Genomic DNA, 20,027 nt, shown 5'->3' on the forward strand with positions numbered 1-20,027 from the left:
CACACACACACACACACGCACACACATCTCTCTCTCTCTCTCTCTCTCTCTCCCCCTTCTCCCTCCCCCACCCCTGCCATCCCCACCACTCCCAGTAAACCAGAATGCACCTTGCTAGTAAGAGGTCAAGCCCTGTCTCTTGCAGGGTCTCATCCCAGACTCTGCACCTGTTTCTTCTGCTGTGGCAGACAGAGCAGAACCCTGGTTTGTTTCCAAGAATCCTCAGATCTTAGAAGGTCTGGGGGGGGGGGGGCTGATTCATCTCTGATGGCCCTGACAAGCTTCCCTTTGTACCTGGCTGAGCAAATTCGCCTTGGGCTGCTCAGATTACAGAGGGAGTTGAGGCGAGAGACAGAGCAGAACCCTTGAGATTGTCTTTATCACCTGAGGCCTGATAAGAGCCTTGGGGGGAAAGGCTGATGTGCTACTACTGGACACTCCCCTCGCGTCAATCCCAGGAGCAGGATTAGTGTACACGGCGGTAGCTCAGGCCCCAGTCCTGGCTCCCCTCTCCAACAGCTGTTCTAGGCACAGCATCAATCTGGGATCTGGGGGCTCCTTCTCAGATGCACCCTCCCTGTGGGCTTACGTCCCTCCATATTGCTTCAACAGGCCTGGGGAAGGACAGCCTGGCTCAGTGCCCAGACCCAGCCAGAGACACTGGATGTGGAGAGGATTAGGTGCCCTGTCCCAGTGCTGTGCTGTGCTGTGCTGTGCTGTACTGTTCCTGAGAAGGGCCAGAGCCCAGCCTATGAGGCCAAGGATCCGGGAACATGGCAGAGACCTCCTGCACCCGGGTCTATCCCCAGATCAGCTGTGTGACTCTGAGCAGCCAGCTCTCCGCCTCTGAACCTTGCTCCCAGAACAATGAGAATACATAGATGTTTGTCTTTCAGGAGTGGTTGTTGTGAGCATTGAATGGTCCACAGCAGGTTCTGAGGTGTTGTGTTTACTGTCTTCTGAGGGCCAGGAATTTCCCTTATGAAGTGCTGTCCCTGGCCTTCCTGCGTGAGATCAGCCACTTTCCTGCAACATCAATAGATAATTTTTGGACGGAGGCTGAAACTCAAAGCAACGGCTAGCACAGCCTTGACTCTAGGGTCTCGGGAATACCCCACAGATGCACTCTGGTCTAAAGATGGGAGAGGCCTCATAGCCCAGTCCTCCTCTGTCATCAGACAGTGGCCTTCATAGAAAGGGCAGCAAACCCTGTGTTAGGAGCCATCCTTTACTATGCTCAGTGCTGACTTCCGTGCCTCAGTTTCCCCATCAGGGAAGCACTGCTTTGCCTGTGAACCTGTAGGGGACAAAGAGGAGTAGGAGATGCCATGCACAAGGGACAGATACCATCAATAGTAACTGGAAGGGCCTGGCTATAGCCTTCTCTCACCGTGGGACCTTGGGTACTGTTCCCACCATTTGTCCTGAAGCAGCAGAGCCCCTTAGTTATCTGGGGCTCAGGGGCCTGAGCTGCCTGTCACTATAAGGCAGTGGTGGCCACCTTGTGTACCCTGCTTCCCACCGGTGTGGCTAGCCTCTAGATCCTCTTATAGCCAGGACTGTGCTGGGATGATGGAGCATTCACCCCCAGCACTAGGAAGGGGAGAAGCCCCAGGGTGCGGTCTGCTGCCCACTGGGCAGCTTCGTGGACACTTGGTGTACAGCCACCCTGAGCACGTGTCTGCCAGAGGCAGGCCAGCCATCCCGCTTCACCTCATACCGGGAGGCTGTGGCTCCGTTCACCAGTCCCTGTCTCAGGGGTGTCACCAGCCACTTTCATCCCGGCAGTGCCTGGGAGTCATGACTGATAGGGAGATGGAAACTCTGTGCTTCCTGGGGACTTAAAGGCATTTAACTCTGTGAAGGAGAGCCACCAGGCTCCCTTGGGACCTGTCTGGCAGCCCCGAGCTGGCTCCGGGATGAAACAACTCTTCTGCCAGATCTCTGCAGATCTCTGGAGCTCTTTGCTGCAAACAGGCCAGCTCCCCTTCCCTCCCTGCCCAGGGCTTCCTCCTGAGCCTCTATCCTAGCCTTCCTTCCCCTCTTACGGCTCTGCAGATAGGCTAATCAGCCCCTCCGTGGTTCTGATTGCTTGCGCTAGAGATATTTTTACCTTATGCAAATAGGTGATATGAAGGTGCCCTCATCTGTCAGCAGCCACCCCCTCCCCCTCCCCTCAACTTCCCTCCCCCCTACACACACACACACACACACACACACACACACACACACACACACACCAGCTCCATGCCTTTTGCCATTTGACTGGCGGCCTTGCCCATTGGACTTTTCCATAAGGCTTCAGGAAAATTGTCCAGAAGGGAAGTGGACTCCGCATAGGAGTTTTGGAGGAGGTTTGGGAAGAACTGAGGTATTGTTGCAGTCGTATGACCGTGTGCGTCAGAGGGGTAAAGAGAGTCAGAGGGAAAACCGTGGGGGCTCCCTCCTCCCCCAGCTATCCTGGACCCTGGCCTTGCTCATGCCTAGCCAGTTTCAGCAGAGGCCTAGAGCCCCCTCAGCCCTGCCGGCAGAAACAAGGCCACCAGTCAGAGCTCCAGTCTCTTATCATCCACAGCATTTACAGGGCTTTTTGCCACTTGATCCTTGCAGAACCTCACAGATGAAGCAGGCCTTAATCCAGACTGCTCCCCCACCCCACCCCCGCCTTTAATAAGCGTGGCCCCGCTATGTACAGAGCTGACACTTGATTCTTAGCTCCAGGTCTCTGCTTGCTGCTCTGCCATCCCCCCAAACCCCCCTCCCCCAGTCTCTGAGTGGGACTGCACAGCCAGCCAGGCTGGGACTCAGTTCGGCAGCTCTCTGTCCATCAGGTTTTGGCACTGCTGCTCTGGGCTGAGTGGGCTAACATCTGGATGTCAGCCCAAAGCATCTTCCATGTCTAACTTGCCTTGGGTTTCCTCAGCGGATAGCCTTCCCCTTCTAGAAAGCGGGTCTTCCAAGTGGCCAAGTAAATGTGGTGAGGCCAGGGAAGGCCTCCTGGATACCATCCCCTCACCATCCTGAGAGCCTGAGGCAGCTGGTCTTTCTGAGCATTTCTCAGAATCCTTCATCGCAATTGCTACTTCAGGTTGCTGGTGCATTCGTGAACCTAAGAGCTGTGAAGCCCCCTTTTTCGGTGCAGAGTCTCCCCGGTGCCTGTAAGCTCTAGATGGCCATGTCTCCCACAGCCCCCAGGGGGCATGCTAGAGTGTACAGGAACATCTGGCAGAGTGGGTGATGGATGGGTGGGTGGATGGACGGACGGACAGACGGAAGGATGGATGGATGGATGGTCAGGTGGGAGGATGCATGGGTGGGATTTGCCTGGCAAATTCTAGTAAGGAACTGAACACTGGTTTTGTGTACTAAGCGCTTTTCCTGGGTCTGTGCCTCACAAATTTCACTCGTTTTTTATGTTACCTTGACACAAGCTAGAGTTATCTGAAAGGAGAGAACCCTAATTGAGAAAATATCCCTAATAAAATCTGGCTGTAGGGCATTTTCATAGTTAATGGTTAGGGAGGAGCCTTGCATTGTGAGTGGTACCATCTTGGTGGTCCTGGGTTAGATAAGAATGCAGGCTGAGCAGGCCAGTAAGCAGCGCCCCTCCGTGGCCTCTGCATCGGCTCCTGCCTCCAGGTTCCTGCCCTGACTTCCTTCGGTGATGAACAGTGATGTGGAAGTGTCAGCCACATAACCATGGTCATGATTGAAGAGATGCTAGCCAGCCCAGGCATGGCAAACCTTGCTCTAGCAGGTCTTGCCCTCTCCCATTCTCCCTGCCTCACTGAAAACCAGTCAATGACATTCCTAGAGCTAACCACCAAGGCCTGTTTCCTTGTGTGGTCACTTCCTCCCCCTGAGGCTGACCATCAAGGTCCAGCTATCAAAGTATTGAAGTCTAACAATCAAAGCCCCCTTTGGCTCACCTAACTAACATGCCCAATTAAAATTTAACCCAACCTTCCCCTTGTACCTTTATAAATTGCATTCACCAATGGGCCACGTCTGTCTCCTCTCTATCCAAAGACAGTCCCTTGTCCTTCTGGAACAAATATCCTTTCCCCTTCTCCCTCTCCTTTATCTCCTGTCTTTGTCTCTTATTCCCTGCAAATTCAGAGCAAATAAATCTCCTTTGTGCTGAGAACTAGGTCTTGAGGTATCTTATACTGAATACTGGTCCCTTCAATGGTGTTTCAGCACAGCAATGGTAACTGAGCCACCCTGTAACAGCACACTTGTCTTCATTTTGAAGATAGGGAAGCATCCAATGCAAACGGTGGGAGCTGGAGATGTAGGTCTGTGGGTAGTAGGATGGTCGCTAGGCACGCATGAAGGCCTGAGTTTGAGCCCCGGCACTGCATGAAACCAGGCATGGTAGTGCACATGTGTAATCTTGGTAAGTGGAGGCAGGAGGATGAGGCATTTAAAGTTATCCTTTTGTTACATAGAAGCTAAAGGCCAGTCTGACCTTGAGACCCTGTTTCAAAATAAATAAGTAAGTCATAGCAGAACCCTGTCACATCCTCTTGGCACACATCCTCCTGCCTGAGCCTGTCTCTCCTCCCCGCTCCCCCCCCCCCAGGCCCGCACATACTCCTAGAGGCTTTAGGGCCTGCTGGGTTTCCCACCTGGTGAAACCTTAAAAGGTTCTGAACAGAGGAGCCAATGAGAGGGTTCAGTAGGTAAAGGTATTTGCCATCAAGCTTGGAGACCTGAGTTCGATTCCTAGGACCCACATGGTAGAAGGAGAGAACCCACCTCCTCTGACCTCCACATGTGGAGGTGACACCCAAAATAAATAAAGTCAGACATGGTAGCATGCACCTTTAATCTCAGTACTCAGGAGACAGAGGCAGGCTGATCTCTTATGAGTTTGAGGCCAGCCTGGTCTACAAGAAGTTCCAAGATAGAAGAGAGACCTTGACTCAAAAGAAAAAAGAAAAGAGAGAGAGGGAGAGAGGGAGAGAGAGGAGAGAGGAGAGAGAGCGTGTGTGTGTTCTTGCAGGGGACGTGGTTCAGGTAGCTTACAACTGTCTGTAACAACAGTTCTAGGGATTCTAACATCCACTTCTAAGCTCTGTGAGCACCAGGCACTCACGGTGCACATACATATATGCAAACAATCACTCATTCACATAAAATGAGAATTTGAAAAAAGGAAAGAAAGAGAAAAGGCTCATGTCCCAGAAAACCATAGGCGCCAGGGCTGAACCTTCTGCTTTTATGTTAAATACTCATGCTGTTGGACTGCCTTCTAAATATTCTTATTTAAACCCATAGATTTGTGTTGGTCTTAACTCTGGTCAGAGATGCCTCTTTGCACAGTGGGTAGTGGTTAATGCAGAGACTCATTAGTGGTCGAAGTGCCAAGGGTGTGTAACCGTGCGTGTTCAGCTGTGGATGAATCATCTATATTAACAGATCAGGGTGGAAGATTCAGCAGAAAAAAATTACAAGCTGATGCATAGGAGGGAGAGTTGTAAAAAAAGATGACTCTCAGGCGTGGCATGTCTGTGGAATGCATCAGCTGACAGCAGATGTGAGATTACCTGCGTAAGACCTGCATAAGATCAAGCCAGTCAAAATTCCAACACAGATGAGGGTATGTTCAAAATGCATTGGATAAATGTCAGAATTTTTCAAAGAATAAACAAAAACTTATCATTTTTTCAAAAAAAAGGTACTGGAGAGATGGCTCAGCAGTTATGAGCATGTCCTTACAGAGGACCCACGCTCATTCCCAGTGCCATGGCTCACAGTCACCTCTAACTCTAACTCCAGAGACCCAACACCCTATTCTTGACTCCATAGGAACCTGAATGCACACAAACTTAACTAAAATTTTTAATTAAAAAGAGGGGTTGGACTGAGCTTGGAGGCAATTTGCCTTAATCCCAGAGCTCGGGTGGCAGAGGCAGGCAAATCTCTGTGAGTTTGAGGCCAGCCTGATCTACAAAGCAAGTTCCAGAACAGCTAAGGCTACACAGAGAAACCGTGTCTCAAAACCTCACCCCACACAGCCCCCAAAGCTGGAGAGATGGTTCAGCCGTTAAGAGTATTTGCTGCTCTGGCCGAGAACCAGATGTTGGTCCTTAGCACCTGCATACATGGCTCACAACTGCCTGTAATTACAGTTCCAAGGGACCCGGTACACTCTTAACCTCTTAGAGAGAGTCTGAATACTCGAGGGTCCCCAGCAGCCTGCCTGGAGTAGAAAGATCCCATGCCGAGGGACGGGACGGAGGGATGGCAGGGAATAGTGTACCAGGCAGCAGGCGGGAAGCTGGAGAGTTGAGGTGGGCTGGGTGGTGAGGGCTTTATAGGCCCTGGAAGAACCGAATGTCCTTTGAGTTGGGAGGACTTGGAGGGTTCTGAGCAGTGACTGAGCAGATCTGGTTTGGCTCCTTTGCAGAACTGGCTGCGGCTCTATGGCTACCTACCCCAGCCCAGCCGCCACATGTCCACCATGCGCTCTGCCCAGATCCTGGCCTCCGCCCTTGCCGAAATGCAGAGTTTCTATGGGATCCCTGTCACCGGTGTGCTGGATGAAGAGACGAAAAAGTGAGTCTGAGTCCGTCCATGTGACCCCTTCTGGACCCCATAGGCCTCCTGGCCTCCAGCCTGCTCTGAAGGAGCCTTTGGTATATGACATTTTCAGAGGAGAGTGGCCTGGATAAGGAATGACAAATGATTTGATCGTCATGCTAATGCTTATTGTTTAGTATGGTTGCCTGAAGCCTTATGCTAAGAAAGATAACATAGAAGCTGGAGAGTTAAGATTGCTGACCTGCTCATTCAGTTCCTAATACCCACAGGAGACAGCTCGCAACCACCTATAACACCAGTTCCTGGGTATTTTTGAGAACCTCAACACCTGTATATACACAGTGCACATAAATTCATGCAGACACACATACATACACATACATAAAAAAAGAGATAAATAGAAAAAGAGATGAGATAGATATAGTCCAGCTTTGGCAGGAAGAGCATCATATTCAATTAGTGATGCCTGCTACAGGCACAGGAATGGGATGTGCAGTACCAAACCCCTGGTTGGGACAACCTAGCTAGGCCTTACTCTATTAGAATCGATAGGACCTACAGATACATTGCGAAGCACAGAGCTTGACATAACTGGGACAGGAGGCCACAAGAGAACCCAGCCCATGCTTGGATTATACTCAGGAGCAGGAGCATACATTTTCAGTCACTCCTGAGCGCTCAATCTTCTTAAAATGGAATCTCTTTACCCACTGTTCTGGAAGCCAAGAGAGTCTCCCACCCCCTAAAACATCCCCAAAACAGAAGACTGGGAAGCAAGAGGCTCTGGAAGAGATAACCCAAAGCTGACCGTCGTCCCTCTCTATCTGTGGTCCAGGTGGATGAAGCGACCCCGCTGTGGGGTTCCTGATCAGTTTGGGGTACGTGTGAAAGCCAACCTACGTCGACGGCGGAAGCGTTACACCCTGACAGGAAAGGCATGGAACAACTATCACCTGACCTTCAGGTACGGGTCCAGCTTCCAGGGGCGCTGTTCCGCCCTTCTCAAAGGGACTCGGGCCTTCCCAGAAGAGGTCTGGCTAGCCATGCTCGCCGTCCCAGCTCACAGTCTATGGCCTCCCTCCAGGGAAAGCTGGGTCACTTTCATGTGTCTCCTGCTTGGTCCTTATCTGATCCCAGCTGGCTGCAAGCTATACTGGCCTAATGTGGCCAGAGGAGCTCTTGAATCAGTATGCTCAGTAGGTGTGGGGGTCAGACATCCTGCTTTAACTCAGGCCTCAGACCCTTGAGCAAATGCATGGTCTACCAGGTCAGTGCCCCCTCTCCCCCGTCCTTGTGGTTTATGGCAGTCTGTCTGCACCAGCAGCTGAGTCTAATCCTCAGGGAAGGGGCAGGCTTTCTGCTTCATATTGGAGGCTCTCGACCAGTGGTTCTCAATATATGGGTTGCAACCCCTCTGGAGTGGCATATCAGATATCATGCATATCAGATATTTACAGTAGCAAAATTACAGTTATGAAGTAACACAATGATTTTATGGTTGGGGGGGGGGTCAACATACCATGAGGATCTGAATTAAAGGGTTGGAGCATTAGGAAGGTTGAGAACCCCTGCTCTGGGCTTGTATATCCTTTGCGTAGTATCTCACTCAGTCCTCTCGAGGACCACCCAACCCCCTCAACAACAAAGAAAACACTAGTCCCTCCCCTTTTGCTGTCTTTCAGATAAAGAAACTGAATCTGTCTATTCAAATGTACAAAGTTAGGGTCTGCCCAGCCCTGGGGTCAATATTCAGAGTAGCTTGGTCTGTTTCCTAGACTTCAACCGCCCCTACCCCATGGCCACAAAGAACTTGTGCTTTCTTTTACTTACTATTTTTACTACCTTTTGTTTTGAGATTTGGGGGTACGGGGAGGGGTTGCTAAGTCGAGGTCAGGTCTTCCGCGTAATCCCCAGGATGCCCTCGAGCTTACTGTGTAGCTGAAACTGAAGCTAGCCTTGAACCCCCAGCCTTACTACCTCCAACTTCCAAGTGGTGGGATTTCAGGTGTACACTACCAGACCCGCCTCCTTACTGTATTATTATTTTTTTCTTTGTTTTTGTTTTTTGTTTTTTGGTTTTTTTGTTGTTGTTGTTTTGGTTTTTCAAGACAGGGTCTCACTATGTGTAGCTCTAGCTAGCCTGGAACTTACTCCGTAGACCAGCTGGCCTTGAACTTTGAGATCCACTTTGCTCCAGCCTCCTGAGTGCTGGGATTAAAGACATGGGCCACCACCAGGCCTCACTGTCTTTCTTATTTTAAATCTGCTTGTCTTCTACCATGAAAACGTAGGGTCGTATCTTAATAAATTACTGGATGTGGCAAGTTCTATTTCATATCTAAGAGTGGATAGGGTGGCATCATTATGTACTCTTAGGAAGATGGCAGCAATGGACGATATCCCACAGCCCCCTGTCCACTCTTATCTCCCCTCCCACCCGCAGCATCCAGAACTACACCGAGAAGCTGGGCTGGTACAACTCCATGGAGGCGGTGCGCAGGGCTTTCCAAGTGTGGGAGCAGGTCACACCCTTGGTCTTCCAGGAAGTACCCTATGATGACATTCGGCTGCGAAGGCGAGCAGAGGCTGACATCATGGTACTCTTTGCCTCTGGCTTCCATGGCGACAGCTCACCGTTTGACGGCGTGGGTGGCTTTCTGGCCCATGCTTATTTCCCCGGCCCTGGTCTGGGTGGGGACACCCATTTCGACGCGGATGAACCCTGGACCTTCTCCAGCACTGACCTGCATGGTGAGGACAGCTGGCCAGGGCAGGGCGGGAGCAGGTCGGGCAATGCCTAAGCTTGGCCGCCGGCCCCTCCAGCTCAATAGCTTCAGGCTCAGGAGAGAATGTCCCCTATCCATGACTCTGAAGCCCTGTAGTTAATCTCAGTCTGTTGTCCCACCAAGGAAAGGCGGGAAGAGAAGGGGATGTTGGGTCCATTTCTCAGATGGGGAAATTAGAAGCCAAAAGTAAGAGAAACTCGGTCCCATCCAAGAGAGAGGCAAGAGTAGGGGCCCTGGAGGGCCTAGATGACCCAGAGTGACCGAGTATGCCTTCCCGACAGGAATCAGCCTCTTTCTGGTGGCCGTGCATGAGCTGGGCCATGCCCTGGGGCTGGAACACTCAAGCAACCCCAGCGCTATCATGGCGCCCTTCTACCAGTGGATGGACACTGACAACTTCCAGCTGCCCGAGGATGACCTTCGGGGCATCCAGCAGCTATATGGTGAGTAGGCTGTGCCCAGTTGGTTGTATGAAACAGGCACTACTCTGCCCCCATTCTATAGGCAGGAAAACTGAAGCCCAGTCACTTGCCCAGAACCCACACTGTGGCTCCAGTCTGGAGCTGCAAGAGGATTTAGATGACTCATCCTATTTCCCTGCTATCTTTGGCACTATCCCTACTAGACTAAGGGTGTCCCAAGGTCCCAAGGATCCATAGTCTGGTCCCAGCACTTCCCAGTGGATTTGAGATGAGATAGCTGCCATTCTAGCTCAGACTCTACATAGCAAATCTACAGTGGCCAGATCTCCCGAGGCCAGCTCTTCTGTCAGCCTCCTCAGGGGGGCACCTGACAGATATACCTTCCTCCATCCCCAGCAATTCAGCAATGAGCTGTGCATCCGGTAGAGTTCAAGTTGCCCAAGCCAGGGCTACGCTCCTTACTCCTCAGGAGCCTTACTTCCTAGGGCCTGGCCAGGCGAGGAGAATGTCCCCGGGCAAAGCAGAAGCAGATAGCCTCCCAACCAGCAGAGGAGTTAAGAAAAAGATTGTGTGGAGGAGGCTGGGGGGATAGGGGGTGGGGAAATGATCTGGTAACGGAAGAGATCTTCTCTGGATAGACAGAGACCTTGTACCTGGATGGGGTCCCTGCTGAGCCCCAAGTCTCTCCAGGCTGAGAGGCTCAGGACTCCAGCACTTTGTATAGAAGAACCTGGCATCCAGGCTGGGCTCTGCGGCTGCCTTCTCATTGCCTGATCCCCTCCTCTCCGTAGGCTCTCCAGATGGTAAGCCACAGCCCACCCAGCCTCTCCCCACTGTGAGGCCCCGGCGGCCAGGACGGCCAGACCACCAGCCACCTCGGCCTCCTCAGCCACCACATCCAGGTGGGAAGCCAGAGAGGCCCCCCAAGCCAGGGCCCCCACCCCAGCCCCGAGCCACAGAGAGGCCCGACCAGTATGGCCCCAACATCTGCGATGGCAACTTCGACACAGTGGCTGTGCTCCGTGGAGAGATGTTTGTGTTCAAGGTCTGGCCCTGCCCTCCTACTGCCTCCTCCAGCCAACCCAGAACCTGGCCCCTCCCTCCGCCCCGCCCATAGCCTCTCGAAGTCCTGTTCAGAGCCTTGCCTGGCTCCTCCCTCGTTAACAGCTCCAGGGTGTTTACCAGACCCCAGACCAGGAAGAACCCAACCCAAGAAAACAAGGGACTTGTCAAGGGTCACACAGCCATCAGATTCCTGCTCCTTAGCCCAAAGCTCCCACCTTGGAGCTGCCTTGGCTCTCCAGGTACTGCCTGGCTCCTTGGGGTCTTGATGACCTGTCTGACCTGGGAAGGAGCAGAGTTAAGCGTAGCTCCCACCCTGAGCCAAGGTACCTGGCACATGCCGCCCCGTCAATACCCACCCTCTTCCCCAGGGCCGCTGGTTCTGGCGAGTTCGGCACAACCGCGTTCTGGACAACTACCCGATGCCAATTGGCCACTTCTGGCGTGGTCTGCCGGGGAACATCAGTGCTGCCTATGAGCGGCAGGATGGACATTTTGTCTTCTTCAAAGGTAAACAGGGTGCCGTGAGAGGGACCGGGCAGCCTTCGTGCCCTGTTGGGTCTAGGAAAGAAGAGAGGCCTGCATTTCCCATCCCCATGGTGGGCTGACTCAACACCTGGAGGTAGCATAGTGGGAGTGGAGAGGCAGACAGGGGCTGGGGGATCAGGCAGCCCTAGACCCTGCAGGCCTGGATTACAACAGAATCCCTGTCCATCTTCTGCTTCTGCAGTCTAGAAGCCCCACCCCCCACCCCGCCCCGCCCACCGCCCACACCCCTGCCTCTTGTTCTCCTAAGAATAAATCCTCAGACCTTTGTAAGAACAGATCCCTAAGTCCAGTTGGCCAGCATCTCTGCATCTGTCCGCATGAGGAAAGCCTTGAGGGGCTGTGCCCCTGAGAGATCAGTAACCCTGATAGAACTCCCTTAGGCAGGAATTTTCTGAATACAGGGCTGGGCTCAAACCGAAACGGGAAGTTCTAGACCTGGTACCATAAAGGTCTAGTGAGACACAGCTCCCAGGCCTGGAGGAAATGTCCTGCAGAACAGAGGGCCATGCAGAGTGTGTGAGTCAGACTGGGTGGTAGTGGATGACTTATACCCAGAGAAATGAGCATCTCACAGGTGGCCATGGGGATAAGGCATAGATGCGTGGGTCGAGATGGGCGACAGTGGTGTGAATGGGTGGCATTTCCTCTGCCACCTCCATCCCCAACATGGGCTCATCCTCACACAGCCTGCTGCTCCCCGTGCAGGTAACCGCTACTGGCTTTTCCGAGAAGCCAATCTGGAGCCTGGCTACCCACAGCCGCTGAGCAGCTATGGCACAGACATCCCCTATGACCGCATTGACACAGCCATCTGGTGGGAGCCCACAGGTCACACCTTCTTCTTTCAAGCAGACAGGTGAGCAGTTTACCATGCCCTTTCCCTGAAAGGAGGAGGCTCTAGCCAGGCCCTCTCATTTTCAGACCTGCCCAGGGAGAGGCTATAGGGGGAAGGGGAAAGGCCCAAGGCCCAGGCCGGGCAGGGCTCCAGGGTCATAACCTGCTTCTGGCCATAGGTACTGGCGCTTCAACGAGGAGACACAGCATGGAGACCCTGGCTACCCTAAGCCCATCAGTGTCTGGCAGGGGATCCCCACCTCTCCCAAAGGGGCCTTCCTCAGCAACGATGCAGGTACTGCACCATCCCCTCCCAGAGGACCCAACACTTGCCACATAGTCTGCTACGTACACAGGATACAGGGCTTGTCCAAGGTCCCATGGCATTGTGATGGCATGGAAAGGGGACCTAGCCGTGACATGTTCCAGCATGACATCCTGCCCACCCTGCATGACTGTCCTCTTCTGGCGGGACCTCCAACCCCACAGCTAGAGAGGCGTGCTATCTGGGTGCCTCCCATGTCTGTCTATGTCTGGAGCTAAAGCTGGGCACTTTGAACCTCAGGGCAGTAGTTCAGACACTGGGAGCAAGTCCACTCATGGACCTGCAGAAGAAGCCCTAGGGCCTGTCATTGAAACTGAGTGACAGGAGCCGTGACTCGGCTAGTTCTCCAGCAGGGCCCCTCTGTGTCTGATTCTTTACCTGGGACTCTGGTGTTCAGGGCAGACCTGCCAGCTTTGCCAGTGCTCCACCTGATCCCCTGCTTCTGTGTGCAGGCATGTCACTGTGCTCAGTAAAGCCCAGACACGCCCTGTGCTTCAAACCTAGCCCTTCCTGGTGTCAGTGGGATACTGGTCTGGAACAGCTCTGAGTTGTTCTCTGGCTTGGTTTCGGTGCTGGAAGATCCAGGACCATTTAAGGTGCTCCACAAATGTTCTGTCACCTAGTTACATGCCTTCCCCAGTCTGAAGCCATTCTGTCCTGTCTGTTCCTATAGCCTACACCTACTTCTACAAGGGCACCAAGTACTGGAAATTCAACAACGAGCGCCTGCGGATGGAACCCGGCCACCCCAAATCCATCCTGCGGGACTTCATGGGCTGCCAGGAGCACGTGGAGCCCCGATCGCGATGGCCCGATGTGGCTCGTCCACCCTTCAACCCCAACGGGGGTGCTGAGCCCGAGGCAGATGGTGGCAGCAAGGAAGAGGCCGCGGGTGACGAGGATGAGGGCAGCCGCGTGGTGGTGCAGATGGAGGAAGTGGTCCGGACAGTGAACGTGGTGATGGTGTTGGTCCCCTTGCTGCTGTTGCTCTGCATACTGGGCCTGGCCTTTGCTCTGGTGCAGATGCAACGCAAGGGCGCACCGCGCATGCTGCTCTACTGCAAGCGCTCGCTGCAGGAGTGGGTGTGATCACGTGGCACCTGCAGCACCCGGTGCTCAGGTCTGCAGGGGCAGGCAGCGTGTGGATCCTCAGATGCTCCCTCGGCGCGGCGGGATGCCCTCCTAGCCACACACATCCCCCTGCCAGCCTTGCCCCCGCCCTCCTTTATTTATGCCCAGGTGCCTCTTCTCTTTGGCATCCTCTCTCAGCCTTTGGTTCCGCTTTCTTGACTGGGGCCAGGAGATGCTTTGAGATCTCCTAGGCAGGAACGAAGGGACAGAGGCTCACACCTCTAGAAGATAGCAGAGGGCTGGGAAGCTCCCCCAGCTCTGGCTCTACAGCCTGAACCTCTCTCCTCCCAAGAACTGTGTTTGCCTTGAAGGAGCCCAGCTGGGGCTCTACCCTCCTGAATTTGCCTTAGGGAGAGTATATGGCCCGGGGGTGGGGGGGCACCCTGATAACCTTGAGACTTGGTTCCTTTTTCTTAGGTTACTAAGAAACCCTGAAGCCTGAAAGCCCTCCCCCATCCTAGCATCCTGTAGCTCCTACTTGCCTCTGGGCCTGCAGCTTCTTTCCTTTAGGAAGGGGCCCTGGACCTGTCTCACCAAGGACCAAAGGGAGCCTGCTAAGCTCCCCTCCCAGTGCTAGTGACTAGCTCCTCCTTCCCTAGGCTGCCCATCTTCTCTTTCAGTATCCCATAGGTCTCTGGAGGCTGGGCACTCCCCACACACACACACCCTCTGGCTCCTGCTGTCCTTGTCCCAACCCTTGGAGACATGGGGCAGGCACACCCACTAGGGTACCAGAGGTCCCTGGGCAGTGTGTATGATAGTGTGGATGCTCAGCAGGTCACAGACCAGGCTTATGGGCTTCCTCCCTTCCAGATTCCTGTCCCTACACAACACTACTAGGCTCAGGCCAGCAGCTCACCCCACACAGAGTCTGTGGAACCCCCAAAGGAATCCACTAAGGCCTGGGAAGTCTGTCCTAAGGGTGAAAGGGGGCCTCCCTTCCTCTTCTCATCCTGTAGTCAGCAGGAGGCTTCTGTGGGAAATGGTACTGTACAGCTGGCTCTGTCTCCTCGGCCTCCCTAAAGCCTTCGGCAGTAGAGGGCCGCCAGCCAGGATCCTCTGGGTCACCGCCACTTTCCAAGTGGTGGATTCTTATAGCCTGGCACTAGAGGTGACAGATCGGAGAGGCGTGTCCTGCAGCACTCTAGATGTCCCCTCTGCAGAACCTGAGAGCCAGCAAGGGGTGGGTCGTCCACCATCCCCCATCGTTTAGTTCTGTAAATAATCAGCACTGATTAAATGTACAGCCAGCGAGTGTGGCTGCATTTGTATGCCCAGACTCAAGCATGCCGCAAGGAAGATCTGCTTGGCAGGGTCGGGGCCAAGTGGGAATGCTGAGGAATACCCTACTCCCAGTTTGGAAGGACCTTTGGGATGGAGTCCAGGAGGGTCAGGGAAGAGTGGGGGAGGGAGGAGCAATAGGAGGCTGGTTGGCCTGAGGCCCAGAACTGGGTTTATTTGGCATTTGGTAGTGATAAGAGGACAGCCCAGCTTCCCAAATTTCTCCACATCTGGAGGTCTGGGAAGAGCCAAACAAGGCCACCCAATCGTCCCACCCACCTGGATTGGATTTTGGGCAGCCTGGGAGATGACTTGAACAAGAACTCAGGGATGGGTCTGGAGAGAGTCTGGTAGTGGGGCCACTTTGCCTCCAGATCTTCCTTCCGTGTTCAGAGAATAAAATGCACTGGAACCTGCTGCCTTGTCTACAGGGGCAGAAAATCCCACCACAGGCCCCAAGATGGCAGGAACTGGGTGCTGTGGGCCTGGGTGTGGCTGGTGAACTGGGGTGCATCTGAAGTCCATGTCTGGGTTCAACCCTAGGCCAAGTGAGAACCCCCTTCCATCACTCACCGGGCCAGGCTGCAAAGTCATCAGCAAGGTCCCTCAACAGTGCTCCCTCTCCGGACTCTCCACCCCACCCCGTCCCACCCCTTCCTCTCTTTGTATAGGACTGGGCTAAGGAGAACTGAAAGGATTGGCCCTCAAAGCCCAGAGCTTCTGGCTCATCCAGGAAGTAGCCCTGAGCTCCTCATCACAGGGTACTCACACAGCAGCAGGTGGTAGGGACCAGGAAGGACCCATCTTAGCTTTCCTATATACAATCCCCAGCCTGGCCTGCCTCAGCCTGTGCTCTTGGGGTGATCAGAGGCCTTGACTCCTCAAGAAACTGCTTAATGAGCAACCTGTCTGTATTTGGTTACAACCCAAGAAATCAGGGGCTCCCCACCCCACCCCTATTCCTTCAATACCCCTTTTTAGTTCTCCAGGGTTTTTTTTTTTAATAAAACATCCAGGGGGGCTGGAGAGATGGCTCAGCAGTTAAGAGCACTGACTGCTCTTCCAAAGGTCCTGAGTTCAAATCCCAGCAACCACACGGTAGCTCACAACCATCCATAATGAGATCTGACGCCCTCTTCTAGTGTGTCTGAAGACAGCTACAGTGTACTTGTAATAAATAAATCTTTAAAAAAAAAAAAAAAAGACATTCAGGAAGGTACAGGAGTCACTGTAATCCCCCTCGGGGTGTTCCCAGTCTTTACTCGTCTGTGACACTTAGAGCTACACAACCCAGGTGCTCAGGGTTCACCCCTGACCCGAAGTCGAGGCTGCAGAAGAGGAGCAGCATGACCCTACCGCAGGCTCTGTGAGGGGAAAAAAAGGTGACAAGAGTCTGAGTTTGAGTGTGATTATGACCCTGGCCAACCAGCATGCTTCCTCTCACATTTTATTCAGAAGGAAAGTAGGTCTCCGAGGGCAAGTGACTTGGCCAAGGCCACACAGGAAGTCACCATGCTGGGATCAGACCTAGGCAGACCAAGTCGGAAAACTCCCACCCTGCCTTTCCCACCTGGTACTGATGAGGAATGAGACAAGGACCGGACACCCCATCCCCCCACCCCTGCTTCCTTCATTCTCTGCATCTGAGACTCCAGGGTCTAAGACAGAGTCTCCTTTCAGGCTGGGGTTGGACAGAACCAGCCTAGCCGCTTCCTCTCCTTCACTTGGCAGAAAAGCCTTTTTGTTGTGGTACACACAGAAGCCATTCTCCAGTGTAGAAGGAATGGTGGGCTTCCTGTCTACCCAAAGCCGTCCAGTCCATCCTTCTGCAGGACCCTCTCTGTAGGTTTGAGAGAAGCAGGACTTTCTGCCCATGCATCCTTCAGTCCTGCCTCTGGAACCCTGGCTTTATGTCCCCCACCAAACTCAACCCCAGAGTGTGGTGGAGAGCAGTTATCAGCATCATCAGGACACAGCAGCCTTAGCCCAACCCTCATCCCGTAACACAACAGTGACCCCAGGTAGGCTACTTACACCTTCCAAGTCTGAGGTTTTGCCCAAGCTCTTCCCTCCCTGAGAAAACCCTTCTCTGTCCATTTCATCCAGTCCAAATTGTACATCTTCAAGACCTGGATGTCTCTTGTCTTTCTTAGATTCCTGCCCTCTACTCTTTTTTTTTTTTTCTTCTGAGACAGGGTTTCTCTGTGTAGCCTTTGCTGTCCTGGAACTCACTTTGTAGACCAGGCTGGCCTCGAACTCAGAAATCCACCTGCCTCTGCCTCCCGCGTGCTAGGATTAAAGGCGTGCGCCACCATGCCTGGCTTGCCCTCTACTCTTAAGGTAGCTGAGTTTCCTCCCACCTCTGGCTAAGCTAAGCTCTCAGTCTTACTCATTGCTCAGCCTGCCCATGGTTACGGGCACGCAGAGACTGGGCATGTTCCATAACTTATAAAATGTGTGTCCTTGAGCCGGTCACTTCATCTCTCCAAACCCAAAATCCTCATCTGTAGGATGGCGCTAACAGCCATGTCTGGTTCAAACCGTTACAAGACTTGAAAGTTGTCACGAGGAATGACACGGGAGGCTCTCGGTGGCTTATGCTGAATTCTCCCTACTGGGAATGCTGGTATGGGGGTTGTAGGGTGGGCACTGGACAGTGTGGTATCTCTGCTGCCTCTCCAGGGATGTTTGTGGGGTGGGACCCAAGGTCAGAGGAGCTTGAGGACAGGTGCCCGGGAGGAGGGGTATTCTGGTCCCACTGGCTCCCTCCCAGCTGTCAGGCCCCCCTCTTTCCCCACCCCAGTACTGGTGCAGCTTCTTCCCAAGTGCTGAGCAACAGCCTTAGCTCAGGTTTCTTCCCCGAGTGCCCCACACCTCCCACACCCACGTGTCTCCCCATTTCAGGCTTCCAGAAATAGCCTCTACTCTCCCCCTTTTTAAGCCAACGCCCAGGCTCCTCCTGGACACCCGGTGTCATCCACGCCCAGCATATCACAGCAAGGGGCCGGCCGGGTCCTCTGAGGAATTATTCCTGGTCCCCAGACTGAGAGGGGCAGCTGAGCCCCCACACCAACCACAAACCATCCAGCCCAGTCCTAAAACCTGTGGTCCATAGCTTCTTGATCCGATTCGCTAGATGGGGATACTGAGGCCTAGAAAGAAGGTTCGCTGGGCCATGACTCCTCTCCTCGGGGTTTGCTTTATACTGTGTTTGAGGTAGTCTTTTGCCCATGTAACCCAGGATTGTCTCAGACTTGCGGTCTTCTTAGCCCCACCCCCTACCCGAGGGCCGGCACTGCAGAGATCTCCGATCCCTGATCCCTGGTCTTTAACATTATTATTATTATTTTAATTTTGGGGTACATGTATTTGCACGAGTGTGCACACACCTATGAAGCCCCTAGGAGGACTTTGAGTATCTTTCTCTCTTCCTCGCCTCAGTCCTGAGTCCATCACTGAACTGGAAGGTGTTTCAGCTAGTTGGCTGGCGGGCCAGGGAGACCCCAGGTATCTGTCTTTGCACTGTCCTGTTCCTTCTCCGAGCACAGAAACTACAGGCACGCGCAGCCACACCTGGGCTTCTGTGGGTGCTGTGGATTTGAACTCGGGTCCATGTGTTTGGAGAACAGTCACGCTTACCTACTGAGCTGTCTCCCCAGACCCTTTACCGATGTGGCAACAGGGTCTTCTGCTCCCTAGATATGACCCTCCCCATGAAGGACTTCCGTGTACTGAGAAGAACCCAGGCTGGTGCACTGGGAATCTAGCTCTCTGAAGGGCACCTGTATGCCCAGGGGAGCAGGTACAGCAGGAAGAAGCCAGGGCCCTCCCTCTGTCAATGCCTCTCACCATCCAGGAGACAGCTCCCCCCCCCTACCCAGCTCCTGCAGAGGTGTCCAGTTCTTCTGGCCTAACTTCTGACATCCCCTTAGAGCCTGAGGAACCTGACCACACTTTTCTAGGTCTTGAAAATTGTCTTGCGTTCAAGCTGTCAACAGGGAATCTAAGCCCTGACACAGTTGCAAAAAGCCTGAGCTTCCCAGGGCCCCAACACCATGTTGGTTTTCACACACACCTCCAAATTGCCCTTGTAAACCACCCGGAGAGGGTTTGTGGATTTTAGGTGGTCCCAGTGAGATGGGAGTGTGAGGCACCTCCCTATGCTCTACCCCTGATATGCCACCTCTGGCTCTGAGGAAATGACCTGGTCTGTCAGCAGTCGGGGCATTCAGTGCTACTGTAGCGGTCAGGTGACTGCCAACTCCTGACAGCACTGCCAACTGAGACCAGCCCGGGCCACCTTCCCAGGTCTTTCTCAGAGGCAGCACAGAAACTTGACAAGCGTGTTTTCACCAACCTGAGAGTTTCGGCCCCTCTCTGGGGACTGTTTGTGTTTCGGGTCATGTTATTGGCTGGCTCCACCCCTTTTTCCTGTGCCAAGTTGACATTCTCCAGGCCACCAGACCTCTAAGAAGTGTCAGTCCCTTCCCTGAGCTGCCCCATGGAAACCTTCTGTTCCTGTTCCAGGTACTTCCATGACCTTTGTAACAGTTCCATCTACTCCATGCGGTCTGGCAAAGGGGAGTGTCGCCTCCATTTACTGACAGGCAGCAGAGGTCCAGCAAAGGACAGCAATTTGCCCAATGTCACACAGCAAACAAGGGTTGACGAGAGATGAAGACGGGCCTCAATTCAGTAAACACTTCTGTCCTGTGGACGAGGATCAGGCCCCGCTGTTGACCTTCTAGCCCGTGTGTTCATTCACTCCGCAAACACAGACATCTGCTGAGCACAAACTGCAGGAACTGCAGACTAAGACTCCACCCTCAGCCAGCTCCTAGCTGCTTCTACAGCTCCCTGCTGCAGCTTAGCTGCCCCCCTCCATCATGACCGTTGTCTGTAGCTGTCGCAGCTACAGAGCGGAGTCTAGTAACGGCAGTGATGGTTTGGGCCCCAGTCTGAAATATGTGCTGTCTGTCTCTTTCAAGCACAAGTGCTCTAGACTCCTGTATCCCCAAGACTTCCCATTAAAAATAACGAACACAATTTAAAAATTATGAGCGTGTAACACACACACACACACACACA

The 20,027-nt window shown here is 53.4% G+C and overlaps 1 protein-coding gene across 1 annotated transcript in view; it reads left to right on the forward strand.

Annotated features, from left to right (window-relative positions):
* The window catches only part of Mmp15 (matrix metallopeptidase 15), a 21,789-nt gene extending 6,433 nt beyond the window's left edge, over positions 1-15,356 (forward strand). The window contains exons 2-10 of the mRNA XM_021220414.2: positions 6,416-6,564; positions 7,385-7,513; positions 8,993-9,300; positions 9,617-9,778; positions 10,549-10,802; positions 11,191-11,329; positions 12,074-12,224; positions 12,382-12,497; positions 13,201-15,356. Coding sequence (XP_021076073.1) covers positions 6,416-6,564; positions 7,385-7,513; positions 8,993-9,300; positions 9,617-9,778; positions 10,549-10,802; positions 11,191-11,329; positions 12,074-12,224; positions 12,382-12,497; positions 13,201-13,616 — 1,824 coding nt within the window. The 3' untranslated portion in view covers positions 13,617-15,356. The remainder of the gene's footprint in view (positions 1-6,415; positions 6,565-7,384; positions 7,514-8,992; positions 9,301-9,616; positions 9,779-10,548; positions 10,803-11,190; positions 11,330-12,073; positions 12,225-12,381; positions 12,498-13,200) is intronic.
* The last annotated feature ends 4,671 nt before the right edge of the window (positions 15,357-20,027 follow it).

The sequence above is a fragment of the Mus pahari genome, chromosome 20, assembly GCF_900095145.1.
Source record: "Mus pahari chromosome 20, PAHARI_EIJ_v1.1, whole genome shotgun sequence".
Taxonomy (NCBI): Eukaryota; Metazoa; Chordata; class Mammalia; order Rodentia; family Muridae; genus Mus; species Mus pahari.